The sequence below is a fragment of the Chaetodon auriga genome, chromosome 5 (assembly GCF_051107435.1).
Source record: "Chaetodon auriga isolate fChaAug3 chromosome 5, fChaAug3.hap1, whole genome shotgun sequence".
NCBI lineage: Eukaryota > Metazoa > Chordata > Actinopteri > Chaetodontiformes > Chaetodontidae > Chaetodon > Chaetodon auriga.
In genome coordinates this window covers 9,252,501-9,274,893 of record NC_135078.1, presented here as the reverse complement: position 1 = coordinate 9,274,893, position 22,393 = coordinate 9,252,501, and the positions used below count along the sequence as shown (strand labels likewise).

Sequence of the window (22,393 nt, the reverse complement as noted above, 5' to 3'; positions counted from 1 at the left end):
CTCAGTCCCGTTTCCACTCTAGCTTAGTGGGTAGAGGATGTTAATAAAACACGTTAATGAAAAAAATGTGACTATTTATTTTTTTGATTTTGGTCCTGACCCTGTTCTGGGCCTTTTTATCAAAGAGAAATGAATATAACCCATTTCAGACTTTATTCCAAGTCCTAAGAGGAAATATGAAGGAGCGAGAAAGCTGGCAAATTACTACGTGCTCTTGAGGTTTGTGCTCTAGCAGCTGCTTCCACCTTTCTTATCTTATATTCATTTCAGTTTCCCAAAACAAATCAAACTGTTAACAGGTGTAACCACTGGAGAAGTTACACTTTGTACTGTATTTTGAGGCTGTTCTTGCTAAAAAAGGAGGTTTCTTCCCTTTTCTCTGTCTACAACTAAAAAAGAAAGGCCTCCCACCTAACTAACAGAGAGACTGTGAAGGAGAGACCTTTGGGATTTTCACAGGGGACATTTCTGGAATACTGATACAGTGCTCCCTGAGGGAGGATCTACAGTGAGGGCCGGTTTAACCTTCATTATATCTCCTCCACCAGGTGTTCTCCACAGCTGGTGTTCTTGTGCATTCTTGTTCCCCTCAAGACATACTTCACATATTTAACTGCCAAAAGAAAAGATTTCCAATGATGGAGGACGGATCAGTTGCTGGGAGCAGTTAACTGCAGCATCTGATGGATGTTTGATAAGCAAGTAGGAAAGACAAGTCCCAAGATTCAGCTGAGAGAACAAACAGCTGTATCTTTGATTATGTGATTATGTATCAAACACACAGTCGATCTGGAAATAAGGATGATTTTCTGCGTTCACCTGTGTAAGATGCATTTTCTCTTGAGATGAATTGAGAACCAGAAACCGTCTCGAGAGAAGCACAGAGATATTTACTAAAGAGGGTTGGTGCCTTGTTATCAGAGGGACAACATGTGACAGTGTGCCATGGTTTCCTCTGCTTCATTTGTCTCGTTAATGACTGTTTCTAAATGCAGCAGCTGCTTTAAGCAACTCAAAACAGTATTTTAGGTTTTCAGTCTCGTATGAGCAGGCATGGTGATGGAGAGGAAACAGCAGCGTGCGGCTTGTGTCTGTAACTGTGTTTATGTACTGTACCAGGCATAAAATTAGAATTTTTATATATCAAGATAATTTTAGAATCGAGCCTGTGTGTGTGTGTCTGTGTGTGTATGTGTGTGTATTCTCATGTGTAGACACTATGCGTATACGCTGTAGATAAGTGTGTGACTACCTTGATGCCGCTGCGGACTGTGACTTCCGGTGGCTGTCTAGGCGTGGAGGTGATGGTGATGGTGAACATCTGGTTGTCAAGGCGATTGTTGTCTCCATCATAAACAACGAAGTGAAAGATGTCGGTGACCGGCTGGCTGCCCGTCTCTAAGGAAGTGATGTACCTGTAAATGTAAATATTGGTTACGCTTATTGTCTAAAAATAGAGTCATTTCATGTTTTTTAATGACTATTTGGTTTGATATAATAATCCCTTTTTAATGAATACATAAATATGTGTTTATGTGTCTAGTCCTGGACCGATAGTGGACTTGGGAGAGCTTTGCATTAGCCCTCGCACAATGATACAGCTGCTAATCTCTGCAAAGCACTAATAAAATTGAAATCCATACTGGTATAATCTCTAATCCCATTTAATTCTCATAAAACAATTCCTGGCTCTTGTTTGTATGAGCCAACACCACAGAGACAAAACTAACACAGACGATTCAGATTGCCCCCCGGAGATTGTCCTGCGCTAAAGCTAATCAGGGCCCGCATTATGGAAATGAAGCCGTTAGTATCGGAATATTTATATTTCATTTTAGCACCTCTCACTGGGGGTCTCAGTACGTCAAGCAGGTAATATCAGAGTGACGCTAATTGGCACTGCTTGTGCCAGCAGGCTGAGTCATTGAACGTAATGGGCGAAAGGCAACAAAATTGTTTCCTGTTAACTCATTTGTTTTCTTACGGGGATTTTGATAATGTTAATGTTTGCAGAGCTCTTGTCCCATGAGAAGACACCTTAGATTGAAGGAAAACAAAATGCCTCACAAGCCATCATTCGCACTTCCTCTGCTGCTGTGATGCTGAGGGGAAAATGATCCCCACTGACTCAGACTGCAATCAGAAAAATTGATCATGACTTCCACTGCAGCATGAAGAACCCTCCAATGCCTTTCATCTCTCACACAATGGAGTCAACACCAGCCTTTTCCTTAAAAACAGCCTCCTTACTGAAGGCTCACAAATCCTCTCAGTACCCCGGGTGACCAAAAACCCAACAACTCTTGTCCTGCAAAAACCTCTTGACTTCAGTCTAAGTGGTTTTAACTTTTGCTGAAGGATTCAACACCCCTCCATGGATTGATAATATTATGACACACTTTTGAATCTCTTTCACAACGCACTGGAGAAACTCAATATGTCTGCAGATCAAGGTGAAAACAACGTCCTGAAAAAGTTGTCATCATAAGGGAGCTGTTAACAGAACTCTATGAGCAGTTTTTTTTTTTTATTGAAGAACTAAAAAGGTGCTAATTCACTCTTCCCTTCTCTCCCATGGACCCTCATGAACCTTTATTGCTTATACAACGGCGGCTTCTGGAAACGACTAAGGGTTTTTGAAAGTCATTTTTGGTTAATAGCTGCGGGTTTTATCCGGATATTCTGTTTTTATAAGCCTCTGAAGTAGCATTTAAACCATCGTGGGAAACTAAAACCCAGCAATGAAAACCAGGGATGTTCTTTTGGACTCTTTCCATTGATAGTTTTAGAGACTCTTGGCTTCGGAGCTCAGAGAAAAACTTACAAATCACATTGGAATGATTTCTCTGGTCAGTTATTTGATGAACAAAACAAAACAAAACAAAAACACTCCGAGGTGTGATTAGCAGTAAGAAAGTCAAAAAAGACCAATACATCAGTTTAACTTTGGAGGAAACTTCACCAAAAGACAAAAGACTTTGATTTGAAGCACTCTTGAGCTTTGCTTCAAGTCTTCTACACTGTTCACAGTCTCACAAACTCCTACCTGATCCTGTGCTTGCTGATGTCCTCCATGGTAAAGGAGGAGTACTCCCTCAGCTCCTGGTGCTCCTGCTGGGACTGGCTCCTGGTCAGGATGCCGTACATTGGTACCGACACGAGCTGGATCTGAATCTGGTCATCCGGGGATGTGTTGTCCTGCAAGAGGCAAAAACACTGTGACTCTGGTAGTGATGCGACTGCAAGTTTGAAGAACACTTTTCTATCACTCTGCCCTGCATGACAAGTTCCACTTTCTTTACCCCAAATGAATCTTAACAGCGAGACAGACCTTAAAGAAGTTACTCAAAGGATACTCAAACAGTACCTACAAACCACCTCAACTAGCACCGTAACTGACTCAGCATGGAACAAAACACGTTCTAATCTTCAAACAAAGACCAAATGAAAAGTCTACAATCTGTGAAAACGCTAACAGTTAGCATTCATCTCTGTTCACTCACAGTATAAGCCAAGTGTGAGCGCCTGATCACAGTGCTACTTTTCTCGCCCACTTCCAGTGAGAGTGTGGCCGCCGGGTCCCGCTGCGGCCCGTCGTCCCCAGCGCCCAGCACCACCACCTGCACCACTGTGACTGCCATGGAGATGCCGTCACTAACGGAGAAGGAGATGGCGTCGTCCTGGGTGGAGAGGCCGGTGTGTCGGTAGAGCAGAACGTTGCGGGTGACGTCGCCGAACGTGAAGGTGTCACCTGACGGGACGGAGAAGGTGTGAATGGAGGCGTGTGTTTCTGGTTTTGACTGCTGGTTTGAGTCCTTGTATTTTTCTAACTGCTGCATGTTTAGTCAAGATTTAACAGGAGCAGCTTTAAAGTACAAATGAGTGAGAGAGGACAAAACCCTGAGAGTAACCAATTTTTTGAGGTCACAAAATAAAATTTCTCTGAGTTCTCCCTTTCAAGCTGCTAACTCTCATTTTCCCTTTCAATTAACGTCAGACTAAGAAAATAGTAGCAATAAAAATGATATGACCCTGAACAGTCAGCAAGTCCTGTTGAGACCTATTAGCTGAATATTACATGCAAGTGTACTTTGATGTCATTTATTTGCAACTTTCTAAAAAAGGTTGGGACCTCCATTAAATGAGCTATGACTGAACAATATGAAAAAGATAGTAAAAGAAATACATTTTTGAGGGTATATTGATCTATTACAATTTCTATGTAGGCAGGTCTGAAATCCCCGTCTGATACTGTTGAAATGAAGTTAAGACAGTGGAGGATCAATACATCCATATCTCAATCCCTCCATGTTAGTGGACGGCACATGGTCCAAACTCAGCATTATCAAAGTACACATTTCAATGGGTGACTTGATGCTCTAAACAGGGCTTGTGTCGTCATGTTTGACAGCTGTGACTGACTCTGGTGTATGGGTGGGACCTTGTTACTGCGGCTGCATCTCCCTGCATCACGATCGAGTGAAGTGGAGACACATAGTCAGTCTTTATATAGAGTCTATAGCTAAAACAATCAGAATCATGAAGCCTCCAGTGGTCAGAATCTACTAGAACAGCTGGAGAATAACTCGTCTGCTAAATGCCTGACTGTAGTTTGTAGTTTGTTTTATGCTTAGTCAGCAGTTGTGACATCAAGTTTCCATATATCTGTTACACGTCCGTGTGTGTGTGTGTGTGTGTGTGTGTGTGTGTGTGTGTGTGTGTGTGAACTCACCGTTGGTCATGCTGATGTGAGTGCTGCCGTCTGTCTTAATCAGCTCTCCATGGATGGGAGCCTCCACCAGCTCAAACTCCAACTCATCAGGAGCCGTGTCAGCATCGCTCACTGCCAACTGCTGACCGCCTACACACACACACACGCACGCACACACACACACACACACACACAAACAAGAAGAGAGAAGCATTAAGAGAGATGAAGCAGGGGAAGGAGAAAATAAAGTGTCTGTACCAGGCACACACACACACACACACACACACACACACACACACACACACACACTCTTTCTCCTGTGTTGTTGATCATCAGGGCCGTACTTCAGAGCTCATTACCTCACACAGACCACTTCATCATTAACTGGACCCTCTTCACCACAGGCTCTCTTCTTGAAAATTACTATTAGTGTCATGTATTTGTGTGTGTGTCTCTTCTTACCTATGGCAGCCTGTCCGCCCACGCTGACCTCCAGCAGCGGGTCAAGAACCTGAAACACCGGTGGCTGCTGATGGTTCGACAGCAGCAGAATGGCAAAGTCCAACTCAGGAGTGGTGTGTTCACCATCAGACACTGAGACGCACACACACAGACCACAGAGAGGACACAGAAAACAATGAGAGCGAACACACAAAAATGCGAAAAACTGAGAAAAATAAGGAAATTAATTACATAGGCAAAGGCTTTCTGACAAAACACACATGCTAATTATCTTTCCAGCACTTTTACTGAGCAATATTTAGAAAATGGGGGGGAAAAAAACCTAATCAGCTTCCTCAAGTCAAGTCTCTGAGCACAATATTCTTAATGAGAGAAACACAGAGAAAAAACATGCGATCACTGGAGCTCTGATTAAAAATCTCCCTGAATCAAGAAACAGAATCAATTAAAATGCTGAAACAATCTATTAAGGATTCAGGTGGAGACTCATTACAGTCATTAAATGTTGCGGCTTTATTGGCTCCGCTTGCCACATGACCTGAAAAAATACATCAACTAAACAAGGAAGTAGAGCAAGCCAGTTATGACATTCAGCTATAAAAAGATAAAACGATGGATTAACAACGGCAGAGAGGACAGAGGGAACGTACAGAGCAGAAAACAGATAGTTAAATCTAAAACAGTTAAATGCTTAAATGTTTGTGCATTTCTCTGCTTTATTCTGGTGAGCAATTAAATAGTTGGCAATAAAAGGAAAAAATTAATGAGCATTTGAAAATATCTCTGTGTGTGTACACACCCCAGATTCCCAAAAAGTTGGGATGCTGTATGAAACATAAATAAAACAGAATGCGATGATTTCAAGTCCTTTCTGCGACGTACTCAATTGAAATCAGTACAAAGACAATACATTTAATGTTTGACCTCATCAGCTTCATTGATTTTTGTAAATGTCTGTTTATTCTTAATTTGATGCAGCAACACGTTTCAAACACGTTGGGACAGGAGCAGCAAAGACTTGGAAAGATGTGGAATGCTCCAAAAACACCTGTTTTCATTTCACAGGTAAACAGGTTCATTGGGAACAGGTGAGAGTATCATGACTGGGTATGAAAGGGGCATCCTGGAAAGGCTCAGTAAGGATGGAGAGAGGTTCACCACTTTGTGAACACATGACTGTATAAAGGAGATTAATGCATGACTCAGGAACATGTAAAAATGATTGCATTCTGTTTTCATCCACATTTTACACAGCGCCCCAACATTTTGGGATTTGAGTTTTGTGTATTTTTACTCTAATGCTAATTATAGATGATTACTTAAGTTTATGAAATACAACTACGTGTGGGATACTGTATATTGTTAAAATGGAGTGAAGGTATACTGTATTGTGACTATCATCACTCTAAAGAAGCAGCATGTCGGTGTCAATCTTTCATTTCCTCCAGTTTATTTTGGTGACATTTTGGACGTAGTGACCAACAGTGGATTGTGCCACAGAAGTTCTTTCTCTGCATGTTTTGATCCACCCTGAAGTCTTATTACTGAAATCCTTAAAAACAGGAATTCAAGCTGATCACAACTGCACAGCTTCCTTTTCCGAGTATTTGATGCTCATGAGATAGATGTCTGGTTGAGCCTTTGGCTGTTGATTAATTACAGCGACTCAACAATTAAGAAGTCAATTACTGACACTTCTCCACTCATTCTCTGGCCTGTAAGGCAGCAAAACCCCGGCCAATTAACCTTGCACAATTATTATTATTATTAAATGATTTATCACTGGGTGATCATTTCTGTTGGATGTCTGCTCTAATTAGCTTGCTTTATTCCAATGTGAATATCAGTGCCAAAAGTATAAGTGTAGTACAGTCAAATTATCCATTACATGCATTCAAATGTTTAATTATGTATGAAAGTATTAGCAGCAAAATGCACTCAACGAACCTTATAGCTATAGCTGTATAATTGATTGGACTGCCCACACACTGCTTCTTTGCACGGCCATGAACTGCTGGCCTGTACATACAGTACAGGAGGGTAAAGTGTGTTTTCATGTATTCACACAGAAAAGGACTCATATTCTTTATATGTGTTGAAATTGCCAATAAACTTGATTCTGATCTAATTACATGATGAACGGCTCCTTACAGACAGTAAAATCACTTTAAGGTGTAAGGAGCATTTATATTTTTGTAGCTGGTCCAGGTGTAATTGAATTTAATTTCATTATGTACCCAGGTAGTTATTCATGCACTTTCAATATATCACGTGGAGTCTTAATCTGCACAGTAACCATGAACCATCAGTCATCAGTGCACTGAAGGGCTGTCCTAAGACGTTTTTCATTACCATTTAATCAGTCAACTTTTCTTCAAATTATCAGTTAATCATTTGGCTAAATTTGATTAAAAGTTACTAAAGTTGTGGTTGATCAACTAATCTATTAATATCAATATAATAGCAATATTTACAGAACAATATTTCCCTCTGAAATATAGTGGAGTAGATACAAAACACTGCACAAAATGGAAAGTTGTACTGACTACAAGTACCTGAGAACTGTACAGTATATTACTAATATACATTATCTATTATGTGAGCCACAGACCAATAACTGACTGTTGATATCTGTTGCTGCATTTTCTACTGGCCATCAACAGACACGATCCCTTACTTAAGCAGCATGTCTCCCCTCCTTTTCCCCATCGTGCTCCTGTGTTTCCCCTCTTGTCTCCTGTCTGTCTCTCCTCTGTCTCTTTTTTCTGAGTCTGTGTGTCTGCAGAGCGTGGCCAGTCTGCTCTCACTGAAGACACTGGACCTGTCACTTTCTGGACTCTCTGCCTCATCTGGATACGCAGTTACACAGTCTTTGAATATCCATTAAATTGTCAGACTTTCATCAGTCTCCTGTCTTGTCTGTCTGAGTGTGGTATTGTGGGTCCTATATACTCTGAAACCTGATATGGAGGATAAAACCATTAGAGACCACTGTGTGTGTGGCCATGTGTTACTTATGTTGTGGGGAAATACATCTGTTAAACAGAGGGTTAGGAAAAAGAAAAGCAGTGGTCATGGTTATGGTTAGGGTACGTCTCCAGGAAATGAAGGTAAGTCTACATAATGTTCCCATGAAAAAAAAAAAAAAAAAATGATGAAAACCTAACTTTGTGTGGTGTGTGTGTGTGTGTGTGTGTGTGTGTGTGTATGCCTCAAGGCCTACACTAAAGTGAAAAGCACTGTTGCGATGCCTCTGAATGCCTGTAAACACCTATTTCGTAAACAGCTCCAGTTGGGGATGGAGCTGGAGTGCAGCACTGCTTCATCAAGCATGCAGTAAATAGAGGATACGTGGTCCTATCAGGTTAAAGGTTACAGAGTCAGAACAGAAAAACACAGTGGATCTGAAGACCCAATCGAGCTGGATCAGTGCCCAAGTGATAAGCGTGACAAAGAGCGAAGTGACAGAGGCGACATGCAGGACGAGAAGTGTAGGAATGAAGAAGAGGAAAGCAGAGGAGAGATTTAGTGTGCAGAAGAAGATGGGAAAGAGAAAAATGGGAAGGAGCAAAGAGGAGAGAGAAAAGATAAGGCAAAGGAGTGAAGGAAAGAAGAAAAAATTCAAGAGGAGGACAGACAATGGACACTTATTGTGAAGATTAAAAGGAGGACAAGGGAAACAGGAAAGGACAACAGAGGAGAGATCAAGGGTAAACAGCAAATGAGAGAAAGATGAAAGCAAAGGTGGAGAGTGCAGAAGACAGGGAGGAAATGAAAGAAGGAGAGAGTGAGGTCAGAGGAGGGGGGTGGAGAGAATTTAGTAAGAACAAATGCCAGAACATGATGAAAACACAACAGAGATAAAAGCACAGGTGAACGGAGAGGACAAGGGAGCGTAGCAGTGAAGAGAAAAGAAGAAGAGAGAGAGAAGAAGAGATGGAGAGCAGACTGAGCAAAGAGAAGAGAAATGTTTCAGAGGCATCAAGGATAGAAGGAGGTAGCCAGGAGGAGAAGATTGAGCATGGAGGAGGAGGTGAGGAGGGAAAATGAGACTGAGCGTGGAGAGGATTCTGCATGAAGAGGAGGAAGAAAAATGTGTGGGATGAGGGAAAAAGTTAAAGAGGAGAGGATGAAGGGGACAGAAAAAACAATGTGCCTCCTCCTCCCTGTCTCTAAACTGAGGCAGATAAAGTATTTACCTGTGAAATAGACGCTCAGTGACTCTGGCAGACCTGTTGGGATTAAGAAAAGAAAACTCTTAGTGCTGCGAGGTGATAAAAGTAAAGAACAGCGGATTCAGTCAGAGCTGACAGGGTGCAGCAGTGAACATAAAAACTCCACAGATGATGCTATAATGCATAAAACTCAGGAGGCAATGAGGATGATTTACTGATGCAAAGCCTTCCACTGGAGCTCCACAAACCCAGATTAAGAGAAACTCAAGTCATTTTTGATCTTGGATTATGGGTTATCTTTCGGAGCACACGTCTCTCAAAAACAGCCAAGTTTTACTCTGAAAATGTCTCACCAGCCCTGCTCCGCTCATTCGGTTCAAATATTCAAACTTTGTCAGTTCGCTGATAGCTTGGTGATATCATATATCATCCAGGACTTTATAATCTAGGGCACAAAAATATGAGTATTGATAAATGCCTGAGCACAAAAAATTAACAAAACTTTAATTGTAGTGTATTGGAAAAGTCTTGGTTGCAATATTACACGGAGCATTTTTACAGAAATGGCAGAGCTATTATCAATGGGACTCTGTCACATAATAATCCAGGTGAAGGGAACACGTGAACAATGGTGTAGACTCAGGCTACAAAGACTACACGGTCGTCTGCAAGTCTAAAGCCTCCCTGTTGACTTTGACATCAAAAATCAGCGGAGTGCCCCTTTAAAAGAAAGAAAAACTTGAGTAACAGTAGGCGACATATTAAATAATGAGACACCAGCAGCTCTATGCATAGTAATTCATCTGAGAGTAATATGCATGGCTAAGTCCACTGGTTTTATGTATTAAAACTAATATAGTGTTATTAGGCCAGGACTGTTTACTGTGTTTCCACAGAATGTGCTTGTGGTGGGACATTTCAGATGAATGGTGTTTGTTTTTCCACAGTGTGTACATCATCAGGCATTTTAACCAAACAAACCAGAAGAAGCACAACTAATCTTCCTATTCTTCTTCTCAGCTAGTTCAACACTAGGATCTCATATGTTCTCATATAAAGGAACGGCCAAGCTGACCAACTGGCCAGTCTCCCAAAACCTGCACTATAACCCAAAGACACAGCTAGAAACGTGTCCTAATCACATGAAATCATCAGCATATTTACAGGAGCTGAAGGTTAGTGCGTGTGCGTGTAAGTGCTTGAATTAATCACGTCAACACTGTAATCACACTTAGGTCAGGACTTGGTTTGTGAGTGTGTTCTTGTGTGTATCTCACCGATAAAAGAATACTGGTAGAGCTCCTGCAGGTGTGACGGGGCCTGTGGCGGCCTGTAGATGATCTTGCCATTATTGACGTCAGCCTGAGTGAAATGTTTCACCGGTGTGTACGGTTTGTCCTGATGCTCGATCGCACCTGAGGACAAGCGGCGCAGGAAGAAATTCATGTCAAACATTTATCCTGCATCTGCCCGAGGCTGGAGGATCACGTTCAGAAGTGTCTCTCAGAGGCAGAGCTGGACTGGGGGCAAAAACAATCTCACTGTCACAGGAAGAAGCTGATATTCTGAGGCATTCGGTGTAGCGCTGCACCATTTGATAGGTGCAGCACACAGTGGACAGACCCCAACAACAGGAGAAGAGGTGAAGGAACGGTAACCAGGGTGAGCTGATTTTGGGATAGAATCGTGTCAACAGGCACCACTGATGGGAAATACAATAGCTGTACACCCTGAAGGGGCACAGCATGGCAATCCAAGATGATTTGCATCCTGCAACAGTGGTTGCAGACATGCCGTGCACATCGCTGGTGTGTCTTTCCCTTGATAAGTATTGAAAAAATACATTTAAACACTTTTTCTTGGGCGTGTCACCAAAGTGCAGCAGAGATCACAAACTTAAAATCAGCACGTACTCTTTTATTTAACCCACATTAGCACTGAACTCAGAACAAACATAACAGCAACTGGATGGCAAGGTTCAAATCTAATTTCAGAAAATAAAACGTTCATGACAAATGCTGCCGCCTAATCTGAATGTGTCCTCCTCCTCATTGGCTCTGTTCAAAATGATTTCCACACAAATTTATCAGTCCATTAGTTGATGAATATGACCCATTGTAAATCGTTTTCCCTTTCATTATACGGCGAGCTGAAAATGATACACCAGTCTGTCAGACGGTCCAACGCTGAAATTAATGGCTCCAGTTCTGAACGCCACATTAAATTCAGCAAAAAGGAAATCAACACTCATTCCCGTAAAAGTCCAGACTGAAAGACAGTAATTAAATAACTTTGGAGAGTGGTAATGGCGCTGCCTTGTTCCCAGCAGGAAAAAGATAAACCCTTGAGCAAGACTAAGGTTCTCCTGAATTGCTCATACAAGAATTTAAAATCGTCATTTTCTTTTCAAACAGTTACAGTTGGAAAAGTTCCAACAGTTACAGCTCCAACAGTCATTCATCCAGGAAAAATTATGGAGATGTGAAACAATTTTCAACAAGTTTTCCACTTTGAAACCAAGAAGCTGCTAAGAAAAACTCTGGATCATTGAGCAGCTCCATTGCAGCAAACTATGGCTCACACTGCCTTGCTCATGGGAACTTAAGTGCTAATTAATGAGGATCTTTCAGTCGAGAGTTAAAGTCAAGCTGAGAAGCTCGTTCACTGAACCTCATTATGAGGCTCCTGCCCCTCAGACCTTACATTTGAATCCTTTTTATCTTTTCCACATTATGTGAGAATTATGTGGGAAAAGCTCAGTGTGTGTGTGTGTGTGTGACTGACCTTGTCCTGGTGGCAGGGCTTTAGTGATGTTGTAGATGAGCTTCTCGCTGGGAGTCTCAGAGTCAATGAAGGACAGAGCTGCAGGAGTTATCTCTGTCACCCGATCCTCCAGAGCCTGCACACGGATACACACACACACACACACACACACACACGAGCATGCATGCTGAGGTGAGAACAGAGGTAAAACAAGAGCTCCTATATCCTCCAAGTCTCATAGGCCCTGTGTGACGGTAACAGGGATCCACATGCACAGACCAACAGAAAACCACACGAACAGCAGTTTCTCTGCTCCACGCTGCAACTCCAGTAGTTCCAGGATTCTCACGTTTTTTTTAAGAAAACATTTCCAGGAAATTTTGAAATACCCAGACTCATACTTATCTAATACTTTCTTCTAGAAAATAATATTCAGGTGTGAATTAATGGTAACATTGAAATACAGCAAACTAAGGTACGTCAGTCTGACTTCTGCAAGCCAGATGGAGCACATTAGGATTTCAGATCAATTAAATGTTAGAAATAAAATATTCAGTGAGTGAAAATGTCAACAAAGTTTCTGCACACAATAAAACATTACTGACAGGACCAAGAACTGCTTGTGTTTGTGTCCTAAAAATGTGATGCATTAGGTTGGTGATACAGTCACAGTATACGCTGCGATGCTCAAATTGTATATATTTTAACAACTATTACTGTATATTAATCTGTTGTACTCTGCTGGCCACTCTGAAGCCTTTAGGTTATATTTAAAGTCTTTGACTATTGCAGTTGTTACTTGGTGTTACTTATTCATCTTCCATTGATTAGTCTTGTGGTTGGATAGTGAGGTATACTGTGGGAGGTGGGAGGGGACATCGGCCAGAGGTGGAGAACTGTATCCCTCACCGTGATCTGGAGGTCACAGTCAGGGGCCAGCTGGGGGAAACCTGGGATCTGAGGCAGGACTCCTATGGTGAAGGTCTGGGCATCTCTCTGTATGACTGGTCCTGCCTCCGTGGAAACCTGCAGACACATAAAGGCATATTATCTCATTACAGATAGAAAACCTCTTCAAAAATCCCCCAAACACTCTTAGACATAGCTTTATTCCCTTATTTTCTCTGCAAACTCTACACACTCTACACAAGTCTGAAATCTCAATCTTCAGTAATGTCTGCTTTTCCACTGCAAAGTGGCTTGTGCATTACATATATTTCTGAGTGACAGACCTGATGACAGGCTCTTGAGAATCACCAGAAGTAAGATACAAGAGATGCAATGAAAACATGCAACAATCAAATAACTGTGACAACAGCAAGTGAGCCTGGTATCAGGCTGCAGCCCCCTCCCATACATCACTGTCTACATCCCAAGAATATAGAGGAGATGCCAATTTGAGCAAAATTCAGTGTAATGTTTAAGTACTGATCTGTGTCCAACATTTCAAAATGTGAAGTACATTAAAGGACACAGAGGGAGCCTCGGAGCGCTTTAAGCCACTGTTTCTGAACCACAAAAGAAAGTGCACCTCATGCTGATGTCCTGATCTTTCCGTGAAATAAATTGAAAATAATGATCATTTTCCCTCTTTTCCAAGCAGCCAGCATCCTCTGTTACTAAAATAGTTCCTTTCATTTCTTTATTTTTATGTAATCAAACTACAGGTCATAAGATTCTACATGTAATGCAAGTAATTATATATCTGGGCCAGTTCAATAAATGTGACACCATGCATTTATAATCAGCTGTCTATCAGTATTCATGGAATGTTCCATTCTGCCTGTCTTGAGTTCAACAGTAATCTAAGGCTGTAGTGGGACTTTTAGGTATAAATGAAGGTCTGTTACATTCAGGCCCTGACCACCATGCTGTTCAAGTGGCAGGAACATCTCTTTGTATTTCTCAGTATACCAAAGTTTGCAAATCTGGTGTCTGCAGTGACATTCCTGCACTGGTACACTGGTAGTTAGCACTAGACCTGCACCTGCAGAAAGAAGAAATCCACCTTCCCAAACAGAAAACGCTTGTCCTCTTTTGCCTTCTGTTCTCAGCACAGTGTTGAAGCTATGACCTTTAACCTACAGCTGATGATTTACACTTGGATTCAGTGATGGAGAAGAAGCTGGTGGATCAGGCTAATCCCCTCTGCCTTCCTGTCTGGAATGAAGCTCCACTTGAATTTCGGGCTCTGCTCCTTTCCACTCACACTCCTTTCTTAAATGAACAGTTTTTTGTTTCACTTTTTAAATCAAACTGTGTTTCTGTTGCTCTATGTCTCTGACCCAAGCTCTCCAAAACATGTAGCCTTGTTTTGTCCCCTGATATACATTAACAGGGTACAAGGTTCATTTATTTAGCATTTTACAACACAGGGTTGTATAAGGAAATGCTAGTAGTAGTCCCTTTATGCTACTCACAAAACAAAAATCATATAAATGAATGAAGAGATAATAAGTCATAAAAATGAAACTATTTCCGGAGGATGAACTGAGGAGCCTCACAGCAGCAGCCTCGGTTGTTCATTCATTGCTAATTGTTGTCACCACTTATTCTGCTGCTTGTGACTGTAACCTCAGTGGCATTTGAGGGAAATAAAGGTCAGGAACTTGCTGTCAGCTCTGTCAGTCAGAAGTAACGTAAAACCAGCATGAAGCCTGGAGTCAGCGCCACCAATCACAAGTAATGTGTTAGCATGAGTGTCAGTGCTGAGTCAGCAGGATTTGTTGAAGGTGGTGCTGCAGCGGTGAATTATTGATTATTCAGCTGATTCGGTCGAACATAAATGATATGTCGTCTGTGTTATGTTATTTGAAAACCAATAAATCTCACATGAAAATTGCGTGAGACACAAAGTTATGTAAAAATACGCCTGCTTTATCAACAAAAGACCCATGTCTACTCCCAAATGAAACGCTGATGGCACATATGAAGCAGTGACAGTAAATAAAGTACAAGCACTGTGTCAGTCTGCAGAGGATATAAGGCACTATGAGGCTGGATCTCCTTCACTGTGTGTTGGGTCCAGTGGGTTGTACACACACTGTTTCGGGCAAATGTAGTATTAGATTTCGAACCAGAGTAGGAACTGAGCATTTCTTAAACCTCCACTAATTATTATCTTTATTTCTTTAATGACTACCTCTAATATGAAATGCATTGTTTGACATTACAAATCCACTGAAAATGACCAACCCTGCAGCTCTGTGGGGCTTTTCAGCCACTTTCAGCTCCTCGTTTAGCTTTAACAGCACATTTGCTGTACAGCTCAGTCCAGGCACTCACATTAGCCCCATCCAACAAGAACAGGCAGCTGTTTTCAGCAAATAAGCTCTGATTTACCCACTATACATGACCTGCCAGCACCAACCTGACAGGCAAAGTTAGAGACCGGCTTGTGAAGCGGAGCATTTAGCAGCTAAAAAGCCGAGTATTTTTCTCAGGATATGCTGGACACCAAACGCAGAGCTAAATACATTCAGCAGGAGGACACAAACAGGAGCCCAAAGTGTAGATCATGTGTTGGCTAGATGTGTAACAGGCAACCTTTTGCTAAAACATGAGCAGTAAGAGCTTTACCAGGAGACATAATTTCAGAGATCTTCTGGTTAATGTCTTCTGCTTCTGAAGTGGACACAGCAACCAACAGGCTTCACTGTGAGCTGCAAACTGCACCTTAGCCTTTTCTCCTTTTTTTTAAATTATTTTTTGGAGCACCAGGACACCTTCTGTCCTATTCTGCAAGCAAAGTAATAATCTATTTATCTTTTTATTTAACAGGATACATTTCTAGCATAAGTGCCTGGTTTCTCTGTTGCATAAGTTCCTCATTCCTTGAGCCACACGATAAAAACAAACCGAGTCTGAGGAAAAACATCTTTGAAAAGAACAACTTTTCACTCAAAACAGCACAGGCATTAGATCACCAGCTCTCTTTGAACATGGCCTTGATTTACAAAATCACATGTTGGTGCATGAGAAAAAATATATATGGAGCGCTGTGCAGCCTACTTCAGCTCAGCCGAGTGAATTTCAAAACAATCAGTTGTAACAAGGCGCCACACACTCGGATAAAAACCAGGGGAGGACAGTAATACCACCCTGACAAACCATCAAGTTTAATCGCCACCTCTGACAAACGGCACAAACGCTTCCAGCGGTTCAGTTTGTGATGGGTTTCACTTTTCCTTGCCACTGCTTCCCCACTTCCCGTCAAAATGATGAGACACTTGAGAATTTAATTTGAATCCAGCGCTGTGTAATTGAAACGCATTTGCGTTGATGGATGGAGCCAAAATGTAGGGGGCGCGACAGAGGGAGAGAGATGATTAGATGTAGCTACAAGCTTTTGGCTGCCTCTTTTGTTTTTCTAATGGAGTCGAAGTGAAGCAGAGACTGTCACGACAGCGCTCTAACCGCAGCGTGATGAATGCTGCATCGGTTTTACTGGGATTGTATCGGATTTGGAGCCAATTTGCAAGTAATTTGGTGCCATTAACGCTAATCAAGATAAGTCTCTATGGATTGATTTTGAGAGCCAGTGAGTCACACAGGAAGTTTGGTGCCAAGGTTTGGACTGAGGCAGAAGAAATCCACTGTTAACACACTTAAAGAAGAGCTGGGGAGGAAATAAATGAGCGAGGACAAAAAGGAGACACATGCCAAAATATCGTCACATGGAAAACTGTGAAGTGTTTGGTGTTTAAAACTGCTGAGTGCTGAGCAGAGTGTAACTTTTCAAAAAAAAAAAGACAAAGACTGAAGATAATTTTTTTTACAGATTGCTATAAGCCGCACAGTTTTCTAGATGTATACCCACACGATTTCATGGTTATGAGAAATACAAGGAACAGAAGAGGCAGACAGAGGTGAAACAGAGAGAGAGAAAGATCGGGAGGCAGAGATACACATGAGGAAGAGACGGGGGGAAGAAATAAATCAAGCCAGAGGGAGAGACGCTGGAAAGGTTGAAAACCGGAGGAGAGAGAAGAGGTAAACACAAGGGAACATGGGAATATGAGTAAGAGTGTGAACTTCAAAGAACACTCCAGAGAGAGGATGAGGGCACAAGAGAAAAAACAACAAGGACGGCAACATGCGTCTCTGTCACCAGCTCCTCCTTGTTCTTTGAGGGAGAGACGTTCCTATCGGCCCCCTGAGGGTTCCTCCTCTCACACTGTATTTGTTTTCTTTTATCAGCTTTTTGAAATTATTTATACATACAGTAGTAGTACTACACACTCAGCACTAAGTAAAAAACAACCTTGTTGTGTGCTTATCTTACCGTGGGTGAACTGATAATCCATCTGGCACATTTACTTTAAATTCATGTACAAGCACATGTGGTATTTGAAGATTTTTGCCACGTAAAGATGGCTAATTCACATCTGTATAAGTATCAGCACCGACCTGGAACCGGAAGGAGTCGCTGTTGGTCCCTGTGCCAAAGTGTCGGTACCAGACGGTGCCATCGTTGACATCCTGCTGAGTGAAGGAAGTTGTGGGTGTGAAGCCTGGGTCGTCGGTTAGCGAGGGGCGCCAGCCTTCTGCCGGGCCGTCAGCTGGCATGGACGCCAGCACCACCTCACCTGGACAAAGAAGATGGAGGCGATTAACCGTTTCTCTCAGTTATTACACATCATACAATTACTATAATGACTGGAAATCCCCAGATCATATCCAAGCAGAATTAGGGGCAGAAGTGCTGTGATTATCCTGCCACAATAGAAGGTTTAAACGCAAGATAAAAAGTGTTTGTGACAAGATAGAGCTTAGGCACAGTTTAAAATGGTTGTGTTTAGGTTAAGATTAGAGGTGGGCGTGTTAGGGGTTGATTTATTTAGGGTTAGCGTAAGACGTGACAGGCTTCTTGTTTGGCCCATAACTGTGGCAGGATCCGTAGAAAGTTTCTGTCACAGCTCCACCCAGTTATTAGTCATGTTTTCACATTTCCTGCTCTGCTTCTCCTATCATGTCTTTAACTCTCCTGTCGTTGCAGTAGCCTCCCTCCTGCTGTTCTATTACTCTGTCCCATCTCCTCACCTCCATCCCATTCCCTCATTAGTCCTGCAATATACTGTGTATATACGGTCCATTTCCACCCACCCTCTGCCAGATCGTTTACAATGTGTCACTGAGCTTTCCAGCAACCTGTTGCCCTGTATTTGTGGCATGGCTGTGGCTCAGGAGGTGGAGCGGGTCATCCACTAATCAGAAGGTGGTTTGGTCCCCGGCAACTCCAGGCTACATGTCCCTGGGCAAGATGCTGAACCGCAAATTGCTGCCAGTGGCTGTGGCACAGTGTGAATGGGTGAATAGCATGCATTGTGAAGAGCTTTGATCAGTCAGAACACTAGAAAAGTGCTGTATAAATGGAGTCCATTACCATTTATTCCTGCCTGTCTGCCTCCGACCACCTGCCAACCTGTCAGACCTCGGCCCCTTTATAAAACTTTATGAAACTGTTTAAATGAAATGTTGCCTAACTGCAGACAAAGCGAAGCCACCTGAGGAGAATGCGGTCTTCCAGATCTTTTAAAAAGCCTGTTTTGAAGTGAATGTCATGACATGTGAGGGAGCGTTTGTACCATATTTAGGTTGTCCATCTGAGGCGACGATGGTGTAGATGATGTCATCGGAGCCCACTCCCTTGTAATTCGCCTGAAGGTATTTTTTATCCAGTCGTACCATGCCTCCTTCCTTTACCCAGGTCATCGGCACAGACAGCACGTGAGGAGAGTCAGCAGCCTGAGAAAGACAGAGAAAAACAAATACGGATGTTGACCCTCACAACATTCGACCACATCGATGAGATGCCCTGCTTTTTGTTAGCCAGCTTTGGTACCAGTGCTAATTACTGGGGTGTTTTTCTGCACTGCTTTTCCACTAACTCACCTGTCAGCCAACATATTCTCTCATGCTATACAAAATCTGTCAAGAAAAATCTTTTACAGCCCTTACAGCCACAGAGGTTTAGTGAAATATCTTTACATTGAATTTACCTTCAAAAATGGTAAACTAAAGAATTCAAACTGAGGAATCTCAGGTGAAATCCCTGTGGTGTAGGCACTGATGTATGAAAAGAAATATAAGCAGACTGTTGTTTGTTCCTCGGGCGCAGCCTGATGCCACTTTCACTTTATGTTGTCACAGTTTGCGCAGCTTGTTTTATTCCACATCTGTCGTAACCTCAGGTTTGTCAGTCCCAGGAGCCTTTGGTAAAGCTCTGTCAATCAGCCACAGTGTCACCTGAGCACGGAGCCCAGAGTCAGCTTATCCAATGAGAAGTAAAATAACACAAATGACTCAATCCGTACATTCTCTGTCGAAGAACTGCCAGTACAACTTTGGAACCAGACTTATTTTTGTGGCGCTGTATTGATCCGCAACAGAGTAACTCATTGTTTCGCTGGCCCTGCCTCCAAAGCAAAGAACAAAGAGCGGGATCAGCTGCAGAGAGCACACAGAGCTGGTGGATGATTCAGTGTCGCTCGAGGACATTTCAGCAGGGAAGATGCCTGCTGTCAGGCAGGTTTTTGAAGCTAGACCTCTTACTCACCATGTCACCCTGCTGTCTCAATATAGCAGGCATGGCAGTCATGCTTCTCGCACATCTAAAAACAACCTGCTATTTATTCTGCAAACAGGACCTCCATATTTACATCTGGATGACGATCTAAGGTCATCTAGTTGCCAGAGATAGTTTATATAAAAAACAATGTTTATGTTGACAAATACTGCCTGGGCAACTCCTGGCAGAAGGAAAATCAATGAAAAAAAAATGGTATTCCGATTTTATCAACACTTTTCACACGCACTGAAAGCAAGTCATAATTAGCTCACAAGAATGTGGACAGAATTCCACACTGGATGCTTTTTCATGAAAGTATGCTCCAAAAAAAATCAATATTTTAGACCATTTCCACAACAGGAACTTTCTGGGATCTGCTTCTGTTTCCACTGCTCTCCCCCTGCTATGGGGGCAAGTTCTTGAACCTAAACTTCAGCCCTCCTCAGGAGTCCAGCACGACATTTGCTTTATCTTTTCACCGATTCAATTTATTGACAAGATCCCTCAATGAACTGTTGGATCGCTTAGGTAATGGGGGAGGTTTGCAGTGCATCTAGACCATTAGAAAGATATGAGTTAATGACAAATTAACTAGATGGCTTAGAAAATAAAAAACCCACAAGTGCCAAATATTAACTATGGATTATAGCCATGCAATGAAGCAGAGAGGATAAACCATGGCCAAAAGGACTTCTGACAATGTGGCAACTCAAGACTTATAAATGGATTCTAACTGAGTTATGAAGCATAAATGACTTCTTAGCCACTAATAAATCCTTTATAAAGGGTGTTTTATTAAAAAGCAGTCCCAAGCTTAACCTTACCTGAAGCGTAACCCAACCGAAAGTCTTTTCCCAAACGTTTGATGATTTACGTTACAGACTTGCATTTTGTCCCCATAAAGAAGGTGAGTCCCCACAATATGACTGTGTAAACAGATTTATGTCCCCACAACATGAGTAATATCCACCCACACACACACACACACACACACACACACACACACACACACACACACACACAGCAGACCATTTACTGCAGGAGATCAGCGTAACGGCATAAACACTGTGGCAGTAGGTGGTAATAGATTATGAGTGTGCACAGGCGTGTGAGAATGAGTGTGTGTGCATGTGAGGCTGTCTGTGTTTGCAGATAACAACCTGCAAACCATCTGTGGCTCTTCTTCCTGCCGCTCGGCTGATCCAAATCAAACTATTTCAGTGTAGCAGGCAAAGAATAACAGGCGAGCAGCGGATTGCCCAGGAAGAGAAAACACATAAGTCAGCATGACAGGCTTTTAACTCAGAGGACCAAATCACCCAGGAGATTATCAGCCTCTCCTGATGACCACCAAGGTCTCTCAAGGACGCTCATACACACAAACAGCACATTCTCCAAAATAAAAGAGGTCAGAAGAACCTTTAAGGATTCACAAGTTTGTCAATACTCTTGTTTTCCCCTGACCTCCAACATCTTCTGACTCTTTTCATCCCCATTCAGTAATGATCTAATTTTCTTTCTTGAATAACACATAAATCTAATGATCTTTCCGAGAAAGATTTGTGTTGCCCCATTATAGAGACAGTCTCATCTCCCTGCGACACAAGCAAATAAATCGAACTGCTCCTGGAAATTTCTAAGCTGTTTGACCTCTGAGAAATCAAGAAACTGAATTTCCTTGATGCTACTTTAGAATGACGAGATACAAGGATGAAGGCTTGAGATTTGGACTTCATTGAACGTTGAGTCACAAAATTGAGACCTGACACTCTAAATACTTAAAGTGTAATTCTAAGCCTAGGCCCTTTTTTTTTTTTACATATTTTTGGGTCTAAATGACTAATAGGTACAAACAGTTTTGGTACTGGCCCAGTAGACTGCCTCAGGTAGGAGCCACAAAACGGGATCAGTGGCTGCAACGTAATCCCTGGGGGCAACTCAAAGTACATCCACTAAAAGTGTTTTTGCCACTGATGAGCTCAGATTGCTATTCTAAGTGTCTGAAACATTATGGAATGGATGTCTACAGAGACACATCTTTTCAGAAAGGCCTTTCCGACGGGGAACTGAAGCCATTATATCGCCCTCTTCAAAGCCACCAGACTCAACAAAAACAGCCATTTTATGTTGCAGAAAGAGAGTTGTTGGTCTACCACTGCCTTGGTCTGTTAGTTTGCTTGTCTTATTTTGTGATTTTGGTGTTTTAAAGGGTTAGTTACTCTTTAACAAAAAGAAAAAAAAAAGCAGACTAATAATCTGATCCTGTCAGTGGCAGAAACGAGCACTTTTAGTGGATGTGCAGGTGTAGTTGCCGCCAAGGATTTCATTGCAGCCACTGAAGACCTTTTCCAGGCTGCCAGCTGAGGTGAGCTATTGGACAAACTCTAACACTGTTTGTACATATTAGTCATTTAGCCCAGGTGGAAAAATACCACAACTACCTTTAAGGTCTGATTGAAGAACATCCACATGGATGCAGACAGGGACAGGCAGCCCACGCCACAGACCATTTCAATGATCAACACTCACAGGCCTGAAATACTGGAAACTGAATGCTAATTGCATATACTTAAGAAGACACTGTGACTTGGCTTAGACTTCTCCTTTAGGGCTTGAGGCTTTATCTGAGACTTTTACAAGACTTATGCCACAGACTGCTTTTAGCAAATTATGGCCCAAAGACTCAATAAAAAATATAGGTTTTCTTTCCTT

The 22,393-nt window shown here is 42.2% G+C and overlaps 1 protein-coding gene across 2 annotated transcripts in view; it reads right to left on the bottom strand.

Annotated features, from left to right (window-relative positions):
• fras1 (Fraser extracellular matrix complex subunit 1) overlaps nucleotides 1–22,393 on the bottom strand; it is a 221,217-nt gene that overhangs the window by 35,837 nt on the left and 162,987 nt on the right. For both annotated transcript variants that reach the window (XM_076731113.1, XM_076731114.1), the window contains exons 29-39: nucleotides 18,699–18,858; nucleotides 17,521–17,699; nucleotides 13,021–13,137; nucleotides 12,133–12,247; nucleotides 10,626–10,763; nucleotides 9,373–9,405; nucleotides 5,174–5,305; nucleotides 4,733–4,861; nucleotides 3,504–3,751; nucleotides 3,047–3,198; nucleotides 1,253–1,415 (exon numbers count right to left, since the gene is read on the bottom strand). In XM_076731113.1, coding sequence (XP_076587228.1) covers nucleotides 1,253–1,415; nucleotides 3,047–3,198; nucleotides 3,504–3,751; nucleotides 4,733–4,861; nucleotides 5,174–5,305; nucleotides 9,373–9,405; nucleotides 10,626–10,763; nucleotides 12,133–12,247; nucleotides 13,021–13,137; nucleotides 17,521–17,699; nucleotides 18,699–18,858 — 1,566 coding nt within the window. The remainder of the gene's footprint in view (nucleotides 1–1,252; nucleotides 1,416–3,046; nucleotides 3,199–3,503; nucleotides 3,752–4,732; nucleotides 4,862–5,173; nucleotides 5,306–9,372; nucleotides 9,406–10,625; nucleotides 10,764–12,132; nucleotides 12,248–13,020; nucleotides 13,138–17,520; nucleotides 17,700–18,698; nucleotides 18,859–22,393) is intronic.